A 12022-nucleotide genomic window follows, 5' to 3' on the forward strand; every position below is an offset into this window, starting at 1 on the left:
CTTCTCAATAAGAATGAACACTTCTGGAGGGCAGAGACTGTGTCTTCTATTTCTGTAGTAGCTGCCACAGTGCTAAGCACTTTCATTTATGAGCATCTTCTGTGTGCCAGGTTGTTCTAGATGCTGCAAATTAATGGGGCTGGGGTTGGGGGAAGAGAATGGATATATATCTGTCCTCCTGGGAGGCCTACATTCTAGCACACAATATGCAGTGATAACATTTTAACTACATTTTAAGGCTCTCAAAGTCACTAGTCATCTATAAAATGTACTCCTTCAATCTTAAATCTTAAATCTGTATGCTAGGTGAGGATCCATTAAATGACTGTTCTAAAGTAATACAGTTAATACTGCAGAGTTGAGACTCAGACTTGGTTTCCTAAATCCTAGTTTTATTTAGATTTGTGTAATTAGGTTTGCCTCTTTTTCTAAAGCTTTTATTATAAATAGTTGGGAACCTATACATTCATTTATGAAGCTTACATATAGTTCTTGGTTATTGTCAATCAAAAAATGGCAAGGAATGCCTCGCCATCATGGCTCAGTGGTTGAGCATCAACCTGTGAACCAGGAGGTCACGGTTCGATTCCTGGTCAGGGCACATGCCCTGGTTGTGGGCAGTGCCTAGTAGGGCACATCCAGGAGGCAGCCAATCAATGATTCCCTCTCATTGATGTTTCTATCCCTCCCTCCCTCCCTCTCTCCCTCTCTGAAACCAATAAAAACATGTTAATAAACAAAAGAAGAAGAAAGAAAGAAATGGCAAGGAACAAGATGAGGCAGAGTTTTCTGCTCTGGCAATTCTGTATTTTGGGGAAAACTCTTATTTTAAGCATTTGCCTTCTAGACCTGTATCATCTAGCCTGAATGTGAAAAATATTGGCCTCCATGGAGAAAATTGAAAGCTGCTAATAATGTAACTAAGACACCATAGAGAGGCCTTGAATTCACAGTACTGTGCTTAGCAAACAATGGGGACTGGATGCTCTGATGAACCATAGAGTCACATAATTGCTTAAAAGCCAGGTGGGCCGGCCAGTGTGGCTCAGTTGTTGAGTGTTGACCCATGAACCAGGAGCTCAGGGTTCTATTCTTGGCCAGGGCACATGTCCGGGTTGCAAGCTCAATCCCCAGTAGGGGGCGTGTAGGAGGCAGCTGATCTGTGATTCTCTCTCTCATTGATGTTTCTTTCTCTTTCTTCCCCTTTCTGAAATCAATAAAAAAAAAATATTTTAAAAAAAGCCATGTGGGGTCATGGAGAGAGATTTAGAAAATTTGTGCCCAGTGCCTAGGTCAGTGATGGCGAACCTTTGAGCTCGGCGTGTCAGCATTTTGAAAAACCCTAACTTAACTCTGGTGCCGTGTCACATATAGAAATTTTTTGATATTTGCAACCATAGTAAAACAAAGACTTATATTTTTGATATTTATTTTATATATTTAAATGCCATTTAACAAAGAAAAATCAACCAAAAAAATGAGTTTGCATGTCACCTCTGACACGCATGTCATAGGTTCGCCATCACTGGCCTAGGTTCTCTGCCTACTGGTTGTTTGATATCTGGCAAGCTTTTAAATTTTTGTTAGTTTCTTTTTTTTCTTCTTCTAATGAATTGTAGAGAGTGGAAGGGAGAGAGAAAGAAACATCAATGTGAGAGAGAAACACAGATACATTGCCTCCTGCACACCCCCAACCAGGGATCAAATGAACAACCTACATATGTTCCCTGACTGGGAATTAAACCCACCAACTTTTGGTGTATGGGGCCACACTCCAACCAACTGAGCCACAACAGGGCAGTTTCTTTATTCTAAAAATAGGAATCAGTATCTTCATAATATATCTCATAGAATTAAGTCTTTTTTTAAAATCAAGTCTTAGAAGAAGCAGATTGGTGATATAAACACAGCTATAAGGGACTATTATATTTAATATATAATTTAATAAACAAGAATTGGTTTGGAAATCTCTACAGCAGTGTGATTTGTGCCCAAGAAGGCAGCATTTATTTGAAAGATCAGGGTTTTTGTAAAATCCTAAAATAGACAAGCAAAAAAGAAAGTAAGGGGGGGGAAAACCACTTCTCAGATTTGTCAGAGAGAGGAAACAGCCAAACTTGTGTTGAGGGGAGGGAGAGGGTAAAGGCTATTATTATTATTATTATTATTATTATTATTATTATTATACTAGAGGCCTGGTGCACAGGATTTGTGCACTGGTGGGGGACGTGGCCTGTGGGGATCGGCCTACTGCAGGAGCAGCTGCTCATCCAGGTCAGCCAAGCAGCTGTGGACCTGCCCTCTGAGCAACTGCTCCCAGAAGCAGCTGCTCATTCTGGTCAGCTGAGTGGTGCTGCCACTGTGGGAGTGCACTGACCACCAGGGGGCAGCTCCTATGTTGAGTGTCTTCCCCCTGGTGGTCAGTGTGTGTCATAGCAATTGGTCGACCAGTTGTTCTGGTCGTTCCGCTGTTCGGTCGCTGGGCTTTTATTATATAGGATAGGATTTTTATTACCTCAAGGACTCTTACCAACCTACAGTATTTACAGTGCATAGTACATTTATAGTACATGGTTTCTACCCTCAAGTGGCCAGTTGCCTATTAAATGATTAAATAAATGATTTAAAACGTATATTTTAAATGTGTGGTAGAGGTAAGTGCACAATGTGTGGGAACACATATTGGAAATGCTTCTTGGAGAGGTATTACTTCAGTTAAGACTTAAGGGACCATAAGAGTTCTGGAGAGGGGGCAGATTGAGAAGGAAAAGCATTTGAACTAGAAAAGCTTCCTGGAGAAGGCAGCACCTTAGCTAAGTATTATAAGGCAGTAGGAGGTCTGAGACAGGTCAGCTTAGGAAGGAAATCAACAAAGCAAAGAGGATAGCATTATAAAGGCGTAGAAGTGAGAGAAAGTATGACTCTTTCTGGAAAGTGCTAGTAGTCCTGGATTACTGTACTGTGCTGAGGAAAGGTGTGGCAAGAGATAAAACTGTAGTTGTAGGAGATAAAGCAGGACCAGGTTCCAGGTTATGGAAACCTTGTTTGGACTTTACCCTGAATGCCCTGGGGAGTATTGAATAATATTAAATAAAAGACTATCATAATTACATTTGCATTTAAGAAGGATCACTATGGTAATATGGAGACTGGCTAAAGAGAGTGTATTACTGGAATTGGGAGTCTGGCAAAGAAGTTATTGCAATCTGGCAAAAGTTATAAATTCTTAATTTTTGTCAATCAGGATGATGCAAGATGGAGCCTGTAGATTTTGATAATTGATTAGATTTGAGGAGTAAGGAAGAAGATAATTTAATTAACATCTATGGAATCCTTACTATTTTTAGGACTGAGCCAAGTACCTCTACATGCATTTCCTCTTTTTTTTGTTGTTAATTCCTCACCCAAGGATAATTTCCCATTGATTTTTTAAAATATATTTTTATTGATTTCAGAGAGGAAGGAAGAGGGAGAGAGAGATAGAAACATCAATAATGAGAGAGAATCATTGATTGGCTATCTTCTGCACGCCCCGCACTGGGGATCGAGCCCGCAACCCGGACATCTGCCTTTGACCGGAATCAAACCTGGGACCCTTCAGTCTGCAGGCCGACGCTCTATCCACTGAGCAAAACCAGCCAGGGCTTCCCATTAATTTTTAGAAAGAATGGAAGGGAGGGGGAGAGAGATGAAACATCTCATATCAATTGGTTGTCTCCCACATGGTCCAGGCCAGGGCCAGGGATTGAGCCTGGAACTGAGGTACATGCCCTTGATCGGAATCTAACTCGGGACCCTTCAGTCCACAGGCCAATGCTCTATCCACTTAGCCAAACCAGATAGGGCCATGTCTTTCCTCTTGATTCTCACTGTAGCCCTTTGGATTTCAAACTGCGGTCTCCATTACACAGATAAGGAAGCTGAGGCTCAGAAAGTTTGATAACACTCATAGTTACAGAGCCAACGAGTGCTGTTATTCAAACCCCTATCTGTCTGACTTCTCTAAAGACAATGCTCTCAACCCTCTATACTTGACTACCTAACAGTTTCCAGGCTACTAGTTTGGTCAACCAGGTGACTGATGGTAGTGCTGCATTACTGAGACAGTGGGGGTGGGAGATGGGAAGTTGACTATTTCTGTTTTGGACATTTCATCTTGAGATGCCTTTGAGACATCTAGGTAGAGATGTCTCTAGGAGGAAGCTGGATTTAAAATTCTGAATCCCAGAAGAATGTCCTGCACTGGATATGCTGCTCTGGGAGTTGTTAATCCATAGGTGGTTGTGGCCATACCACTCAGCAAGCAGGCTGGATAATGATAGTGGAAGGTTTGGGAGTGGATCCAACCGCCTAAAGAATGTGAATGTGTTCATAGACAGTGAGACAAGGTGTACCTTTTGGTCCCTTCAGTTCTGGACATTCTTTCCCATATCATCTCACGTTTCATCCTACCCTCACCAAAAACAAAAAACTAGGTGCTGTTCTATATTTGGTTAGTGGTAGGATGAGATTAGCTATAAATGATCACTGTTTTGCCCTTCCTTTCATTCCGCTTAACTTAGCAGAACTAGCTTGTTTAGCAATTAAAGGTTACAAGTGGAGAGAAAGGAGCCAAAATCCCATGAAGCTGTATTAAGCTTTTAAGATTGGTGAGTCTTCACCAACCCTGGCAGTCTTTAGAGACACTTGTATTGTGTTTCTGTGTTAATACTGTAGCATCTATTGTGGGAACATGGAGAGAACATGTTTTAGAACAGGTGGTATCTATTAATGCTTGGGAGTTTATTGTATTTGCTGCCTTTCCCCCTGGGATTTATTGTGTGTCGTAAATAATATGTTTATCCCTGGAGAGTATGCAGAATTGACAGCAATTCAGGAAGTCAAGTGATGGTAGCATAACATGAGGGAGACTATATTGTCTGCTTCTAGTTTCTCCGTTTGTGAGTAGAACAGAGTTGGAGACTTCTGCTGCATCTCCAGGCCAAGGAATGGAAAGGTTTATCTGGTTTGCATTCTTATTTTTTTTCTTTGATTTTCTTTTAAACAACATTCTCTGGAAGTCATCGGGCCCAGAGAGACTAGAGCCCATACACAGGAAAGAATGGACAGGGATACTTTATCTTGTGAGCTGCTTATCTCTTCGACAGAGAGGATAATGTGTTAACTTGAGAAATTCTGGCATGTCATCTTTGGGGAAATTGTAGTTGTTATGGTCATTTTAGGCAGCTTCAAGGGAGTTGAGTTCATTCAGCTTCAGTTACCTGAACTAATTAATTCTTTGAAATGGAATCCCTCCAAGTCAAGGCTTTGATTGAAATTTCACAGATTTTGCCCAGCTGGCATGGTTCAGTGATTGAGCGTCGACTTATGAACCAGGAAGTCATGGTTCAATTCCCCATTAGGGCACATGCCTGGGTTGCAGGCTCATCCCCAAATTCTCTCTCATCATTGATGTTTCTATCTCTCTCTCCCTTTCCCTTCCTCTCTGAAATCAATAAAAATATTTTTTTAAAAAAAAGAAATTTCACATTTTTATGAGATCACTTATGGTCTCCAGCATTTTATGTTTATTGATAACATTTAACACTTATTTGTATGTATAGTATGGGCAGCTTTCAGAACACTTGTTCCTTTGGAGTTTTGGGATGCTATACTTCCAGTTCATTAACTTCATAAATATTTATTGAACACCTTCTATCTCTCAGGTAATGGTCTATGGTAGAACGTAATAAGGAACATGTCAGAGAAGATCCTTTCTCTGGTGAACATACTTTCTTTTAGAATATTAGACACTGAATGAGACTAGTTCAGATAAATTAATACCTGTGGAAATCCTAGTACTTGTGAAAGATCAGTAAGAAGCTCTTTTGGATGTGTCTATTCTTCACTACTGTGTTTCCAGATCCCATCCATTCTCATTTGAAGCCTGGGTCAAATGGCAGCTTGCCCCCTCTGAAATCCTGTGTTATTCTATCTGCAACACTCTTAGGCCCCCTTAAACATTTTTTCTATTTGTTTTATAGTTGTTAGTGTACATGTCAAGTCTCCTGTATTAGATTTTGTTATTGAGGGCATGATAACTATCCTCTTCATCTTGGTTTTGGGCATTCATATGCAGGCAGCAAGATGTTGTAGGGAAAACCACTGAACTTAGAGCCAGATTTCAATTTGAGTACTGGCTATAGGCAAGCCATTTAACTTCACTGAAATTAAGTTTCCTATCTTTAAGAGTGTAATAATTTTCCTTCCATGCCTGAAGTTGTTGGAAGGCACAAACCAAGATATGTGACTATACTTTTTAAGTTCTAAATTTAAAATTTTGTGATACCATATTCAGTAAGTATTTGAGTGAGTAAACATTTGCTTTCAGTGAACACCTTTTCCTGGGTAGTTCTCTTGCTTAATGAGGTCTTTATGATCTTGCAAATGTTCTAGACTTCTTTTCCATCTTATTTTATTATTAAATGACTCTGTTCCTCAGAATTGGCATCCTCTTCATCCCTCAGTATTCTTTCTTCTCCTTAGGTAGGTACTATGTAATATTAAAACAATAGATGACTTTTTATCTGTTTCAGCAGGTGGTGCATTATGGCTGACATGCAAAATCTGGTAGAAAGATTGGAGAAGGCCGTGGGCCGCCTAGAGGCAGTATCCCATGCCTCTGACATGCACTGTGGGTACGGAGACAGTGCTCCAAAAGGTAAGCAATATACAGCCCGGCAGAATATTTTGAGTGAAAACTCAGTGTCTTGGTCTGAAATTTTTTTTCTCAGTGTATTCTCTCCTTTGGAACCAACTTCCCAAAATGCTTAATCTAGAAAGTTCATTGCCTGTAATTCGTATTGCTGTGAACAGATAAGGGAGGAAGTGACTTATGCAGGGAGGCCTGTGGTTAAGTTATTTTAACACAAGACTTCCTGCTTGTGTGCTGTTTCCTGTTCTTTTGCAAAATGACTCCAGTGTAAGACAAATGACAGGTGATATTGAAATTTCCTCTCCCAAAATGATTGGCAAATTGGCCATTTTGCATATGCGCCAATTGAGTCATAGAGTGTTAGAGCCAAAAGGAACCTTGGGGGATCATTTTTAAAATTTTCATTTTATACATAAAATTAAGCTCAGAGAGGAAAAAAGGACTTAGTCAAGGTAACACAGCCAGTTTTTGTTGGTAGGTATTGGAACTAGAACCTAGGTTTCCTGCTTATGTTCATTGTATAGCCTTGCCTCTCCACTTTTATATGGAAGTGCCTTTTAACAAGTCATTTTTCTGATGCTTGACTGATTATTGGTGTCTGTCTTCAGCAGGAGCAGTTCCCTATGTGCAAGCATTTGACTCACTGCTTGCTGGTCCTGTGGCAGAATACTTGAAGATCAGTAAAGAGATTGGAGGAGATGTGCAGAAACATGTAAGAATGTTTTGCCCTTTGCCCCCCTTTTAAAGACTGATGGCTTTCTTTAGATTCTATTTATCCTTGATTTAAGAGCCCTTTGTGAGGCTCACGGCTCCTTTCTAGCTAACTCATGCCTGAAGTTCAGTCCAGACACTGGAACCATCCTCAAATTTTTCTGCTTTTATCACATATTCTATGTGGGCTTCTTTTATATACAGATAACTTGCTTGGTTCATCCAATATGTCTCTGTTCATCTTTGTTGTGAAAACTGCTACCAGTCTCATCCCAACATGTTCTATAACCAAGCCTATGGTGCCTTATTAAAAAAAGGTCACTATCATGACTTAGCATTTATAAAACTATGCTTGATAGTTACTGGTTATGCTAATATGAGTTATTTTCACACGTATCCCACAGCAGGAATATGAAGTAGGCAATGACAGGTGCCTGTCCACCCACCTCCCTTCATTTGCTGTTACCTCTCCACCCACTTCCCTTCATGTGCTGCCACCTACTTGTCACCACCACCTGACATTCGTATACATATAGTTGGTCTCTCTCTTTGGGATCCAAAATCCTTCTAGTCTTTTGAGTGATTCATTGTAAGCAATAATCATGTTTAGGATCTTCCTGACCCTTCTGCAGGACTGATTGCTTGATCTTTGGAAGATTTATTTTGAGCCTGTTATAAACCATCTGTTGGCAGTGGTGTTAGCTCCAGAGAATGGGACAGGGCCTTAAATAGGGGTATTAGAAGCTTGCATTTTTACTTTAAATAGTCTGTAACATATGAAAACATTTTAAAACATGTATCACTTTTATATTTAAAATGCAAATCCCGAAGAAATATATTATCTTATTTTAATTTTATATTTTAATAGTGCTTATAGCCCATGTTTCTTAAAAACTTTTTTTGACCATGACCCTCAATAAGAAAATACATATTTGTAACAGATATGTTCACAAAATAGCCCTTATAACTACTTGTACTGCACTCTCATTTACTTGTTGTTGGGGGGAAATAATTTCAAGCTGACATACTGTGCTTACTGTTTTGTTTTATTTTGTTCTATTTCATTTAATAAAGTGCAGGTTATGGCTCACTACATTGATTTTGATTAATTACCTCTGAATGGATCATGATCTAACATTTGAGAAATAGCTTTAACCTAAAGGAGTAAATACCTTGAGAATTTTAGACATAAATTTAGACTTTTGCCTATATTTCTGCCTCTTTTTTTTTTTAAAGAAAATAGGGTCTGTGTGTTGTTGTTGTTTTTGTGAGAGGCCAGAAGGGCTTTTTCAGTGAACTTCATATCACACTGCATGTGCAGTTGCTAACTTAATTGATTTCATCCAAGGCTAGCCCTCATCTTCATTTCCTGGATCTGTGTCCCTGATTAGTTCAAGAGGGTCAGTGGTACATGTAATGCTGCCATCAGTCCCTGGAATCTGGAATACCCGAGGAAAGCAACGTGAAGTGCCTAGGTTGCTACCAAAGTACATGGAAGTGGAGGTTTCAGGTTATTCTTATCAGGACCTCTCCAGTTGTAATGTGTCATTGATAGCTGTTTCTTCTCCTTTCCGGCAGGCGGAGATGGTCCATACAGGTCTGAAGTTGGAGCGGGCTCTCTTGGTTACAGCCTCTCAGTGCCAGCAGCCAGGAGGTGTAAGTTCACTACTAGTTGGTTTTGTTTTGGTTTGATGTTCAGAAGTTGAGAGGTTTCTGCTGATCTATCACAACATGCTAAAATAAACCTACCAGGCTCATGTATGATCACAATATCCAGAAGTAGAGTCAGAATTAAAGTGCCAGTTCTGGGACTGTGCTATTGAGTATTTATTGAGTTGTATTATCTTTTCTTCTGTCATTTTACTTAGGATTGTAGTTACCCCTGGGACTTTGCTGCTTCCCTTTTTTTGTTTAAGAGGAAGTTTACTTTAAAAGTTACAGAGGTAGGAGAAGTGAGCTGTAGAAGAAATGGGCTCAGGGAACAAGTAACAGAGGCAAAAGAAGGGCCCTTGGCGCTTAGGAGAAAGATAAAGGCAAGGAAAATGTACTTGGGGGAAAGGTGTGGGCGTGCTCCATAGAGACAGTGGTGCTACTCTTTTAATAAACAGCCTTTTTTAGCCTTTTGGTTGAGGCTAAATTCATTGTCCCCTAAGCCCTTTGGGTCACAGGAAATGGTTTTCTTGCTTTACTGTGAAGTGGACTGTAGTAATGCTGTGTAGATCCTAAAACTTCTATAGTACTGCTTCTCCCCTTTAACGCTACTTTTATCTCAAAATTGTACGCTGCCAAGTATAAAAATGAATTAGAGAAAGTTGAGATTTTTGTTGGAGCCAAAGATTTTAATTTTGTTTCTTCTTTTTGCATTTGGCTTTCCTGGGCAGAGGGGCAATAAAACTCCTGCTAATGTTATATTAAAATCTTTGGACCCTTGGCATGCCTAAATAATGTAAAAAATAGTGTAAGATAATGTTAAATATATTAGACTTTAATTATTAATCTGTCTTGAATGGTTAAAGCATTTTGTTTAAACCTTTTCTCTAAAACAAATCAGGTAGTTGAGACACTATTATAGTTCCCCTGCTGTAGACTAGGGACTGGCAAACAACAGCCCACAGGCCAAATCTGGCCTGCCACCTATTTTGTAAATGAATTTTTTTTTTTGGAACACAGCCATGTTCATTCTATTACTGCTTTATGCACCACAATGGCAGAATTGAGAAACTGCAGAATGTTTGCTATCTGGCTCTTTACAGAAAGTTTGTTGACTTCTGCTCTAGACTGCTAAAAACTGAGAATTAAGATGTTCAGAAAAACTGAGCTTTAGAGAAAGGATAAAAACACAGAAACACAAGCCATCTTTTTTGCTAAGCTGCCTGCTCAAATGACAAACCCCCTAATTACATTTGACTCAACAGATCTCTACTTAGCAGCTGCTATATGGCTAGGAATGTGTTAAAGGCTATAAGGATTATAAAAGAGGGTTAAGACAAAGCCTTTGTCTTTGAAGAATTAATGAGTTGGCAGGTGGGGGGGGGGGGTGGCGGGGGATATAGCATGGGGTCATTAATAGTTTGGGCTGGTGTGTGATACAGTGCCAAAATTGGTTATGCTGACAGTAAGTGCTGTAGGAGGCCATTGTGGCTGGAGTTGGAGGGCAGTTCCTCATGAAGCATGAGGAGCATTTGGATAGATGGAGAAAGAAGAGACCATTATGAGTAAAACCCCAGAAATGAACCAGTATCTCCTATTAGTGGAACAGAAAAGAGGCTGAAATGGTAGAATTTTGTGATATAGCCAGAGTGTGAGTCCTAATCATGAAAATTCAGCCTGAGAAGTTGGAACTCTATGAGGAGAGAGAGATGAGGAGCATTATTTTAGCCATATGAATCTGTGCAGAATGAATACAAAGTTTATTTGGATGCTCGTTGTAGTCCATAAAGAATTCTTGCCTTCAGGATAGAGCTGGCAAAGCTTTTATAGAAAGACGGTAACATGAATCTTTTTCTGCATCTTTTCCTAGAATAAGCTTTCTGACTTGTTGGCTCCGATCTCAGAGCAGATTCAAGAAGCAATAACCTTTCGGGAGAAGAACCGAGGCAGCAAATTGTTCAATCACCTGTCAGCTGTCAGCGAAAGTATCCAGGCCCTGGGTTGGGTAGCTGTGGTGAGCAGCTCAGCTTCCATGGGAGGGGCGGGATAGGGTGAAAAAGGTAAGGAGATAGGGCTGGAGAGGCTCCGAGTCACCGACAGCTTCTCTTTCTTAGGCACCCAAACCTGGTCCTTATGTGAAAGAAATGAATGATGCTGCCATGTTTTACACAAACCGAGTCCTCAAGGAGTACAAAGATGTGTAAGTCCGGCCATTCCTCAAGGGGTAAAGGACAAACCCAGTTGGATAGTTGTTGGAGTAGTGCTTCGGGGTTCAGGGTTGCCCTTGGCTGCTATGTTAGTTCTCCTGTCTCAGGGCTGCTTTCTAGAAATTTTAGCAGATAATGGCACCTAGAAGGTGCATTTATAAGCAGGAAGTGTTTCTCCTTCCACTTTTGCTTCTTCAGGGTTTGTAGAGGCCCAAAGTTTTCTAATGCGTACCCTTCCAGGTTTAGGAGGTTTTGCTGGAGATAAATGGACTAATGCCTTTTTTTATTCTGACCTGATATGTTTATTTATTTTAAAGCTCTAAACTTGCCCTTTTTTTAAAATATATTTTTTATTGACTTCAGAGAGGGAGAGAGAGAAAGATCAGTAATGAGCGAATCATTGATCAGCTGTCTCCTGCATGCCCCCTACTGGGGATCGAGCCCATAACCCAAGCATGTGCCCTTGACTAGAATCGAACCTGGGATGCTTCAGTCCACAGGCTGATGCTCTATCCATTGAGTCAAACTGGGTAGGGCTGAAGATATGTTTATTGATTTTTAGAGAGAGAGGGAGGGAGAGAGAAAAAAACATCGATCTATTACCCCTCAGACGTGCCCTAATCGGGAATTGAACCCACAACCTTATGGTGTACAGGACAACGCTACAACTCACTTAACCACCCTGCCAAGGCTGGACTAATGCCTTTTAATTTGCCTGTTTAGATAAGATTTTTTTTTCCTTTGTTGAGGATTTCCAAAC

At 40.3% G+C, this 12022-nt stretch overlaps 1 protein-coding gene across 6 annotated transcripts in view; it reads left to right on the top strand.

Annotated features, from left to right (window-relative positions):
- The window catches only part of CAP1 (cyclase associated actin cytoskeleton regulatory protein 1), a 30390-nt gene that overhangs the window by 9640 nt on the left and 8728 nt on the right, over positions 1–12022 (top strand). For 2 of the 6 annotated variants that reach the window (XM_036350832.1, XM_036350830.1), the window contains exons 2-6: positions 6579–6700; positions 7306–7406; positions 8984–9061; positions 10926–11069; positions 11170–11255. In XM_036350832.1, the coding sequence (XP_036206725.1) occupies positions 6589–6700; positions 7306–7406; positions 8984–9061; positions 10926–11069; positions 11170–11255 (521 nt within the window). In that variant the 5' untranslated portion in view covers positions 6579–6588. Of the gene's footprint in view, positions 1–6575; positions 6701–7302; positions 7407–8983; positions 9062–10925; positions 11070–11169; positions 11256–12022 lie in introns of all 6 variants that reach the window. The other 4 variants (XM_036350829.1, XM_036350827.1, XM_036350831.1 and 1 more) reach the window with 3 other exon arrangements.

Source organism: Myotis myotis, unplaced genomic scaffold (genome assembly GCF_014108235.1).
Source record: "Myotis myotis isolate mMyoMyo1 unplaced genomic scaffold, mMyoMyo1.p scaffold_m19_p_2, whole genome shotgun sequence".
NCBI classification, from domain to species: domain Eukaryota; kingdom Metazoa; phylum Chordata; class Mammalia; order Chiroptera; family Vespertilionidae; genus Myotis; species Myotis myotis.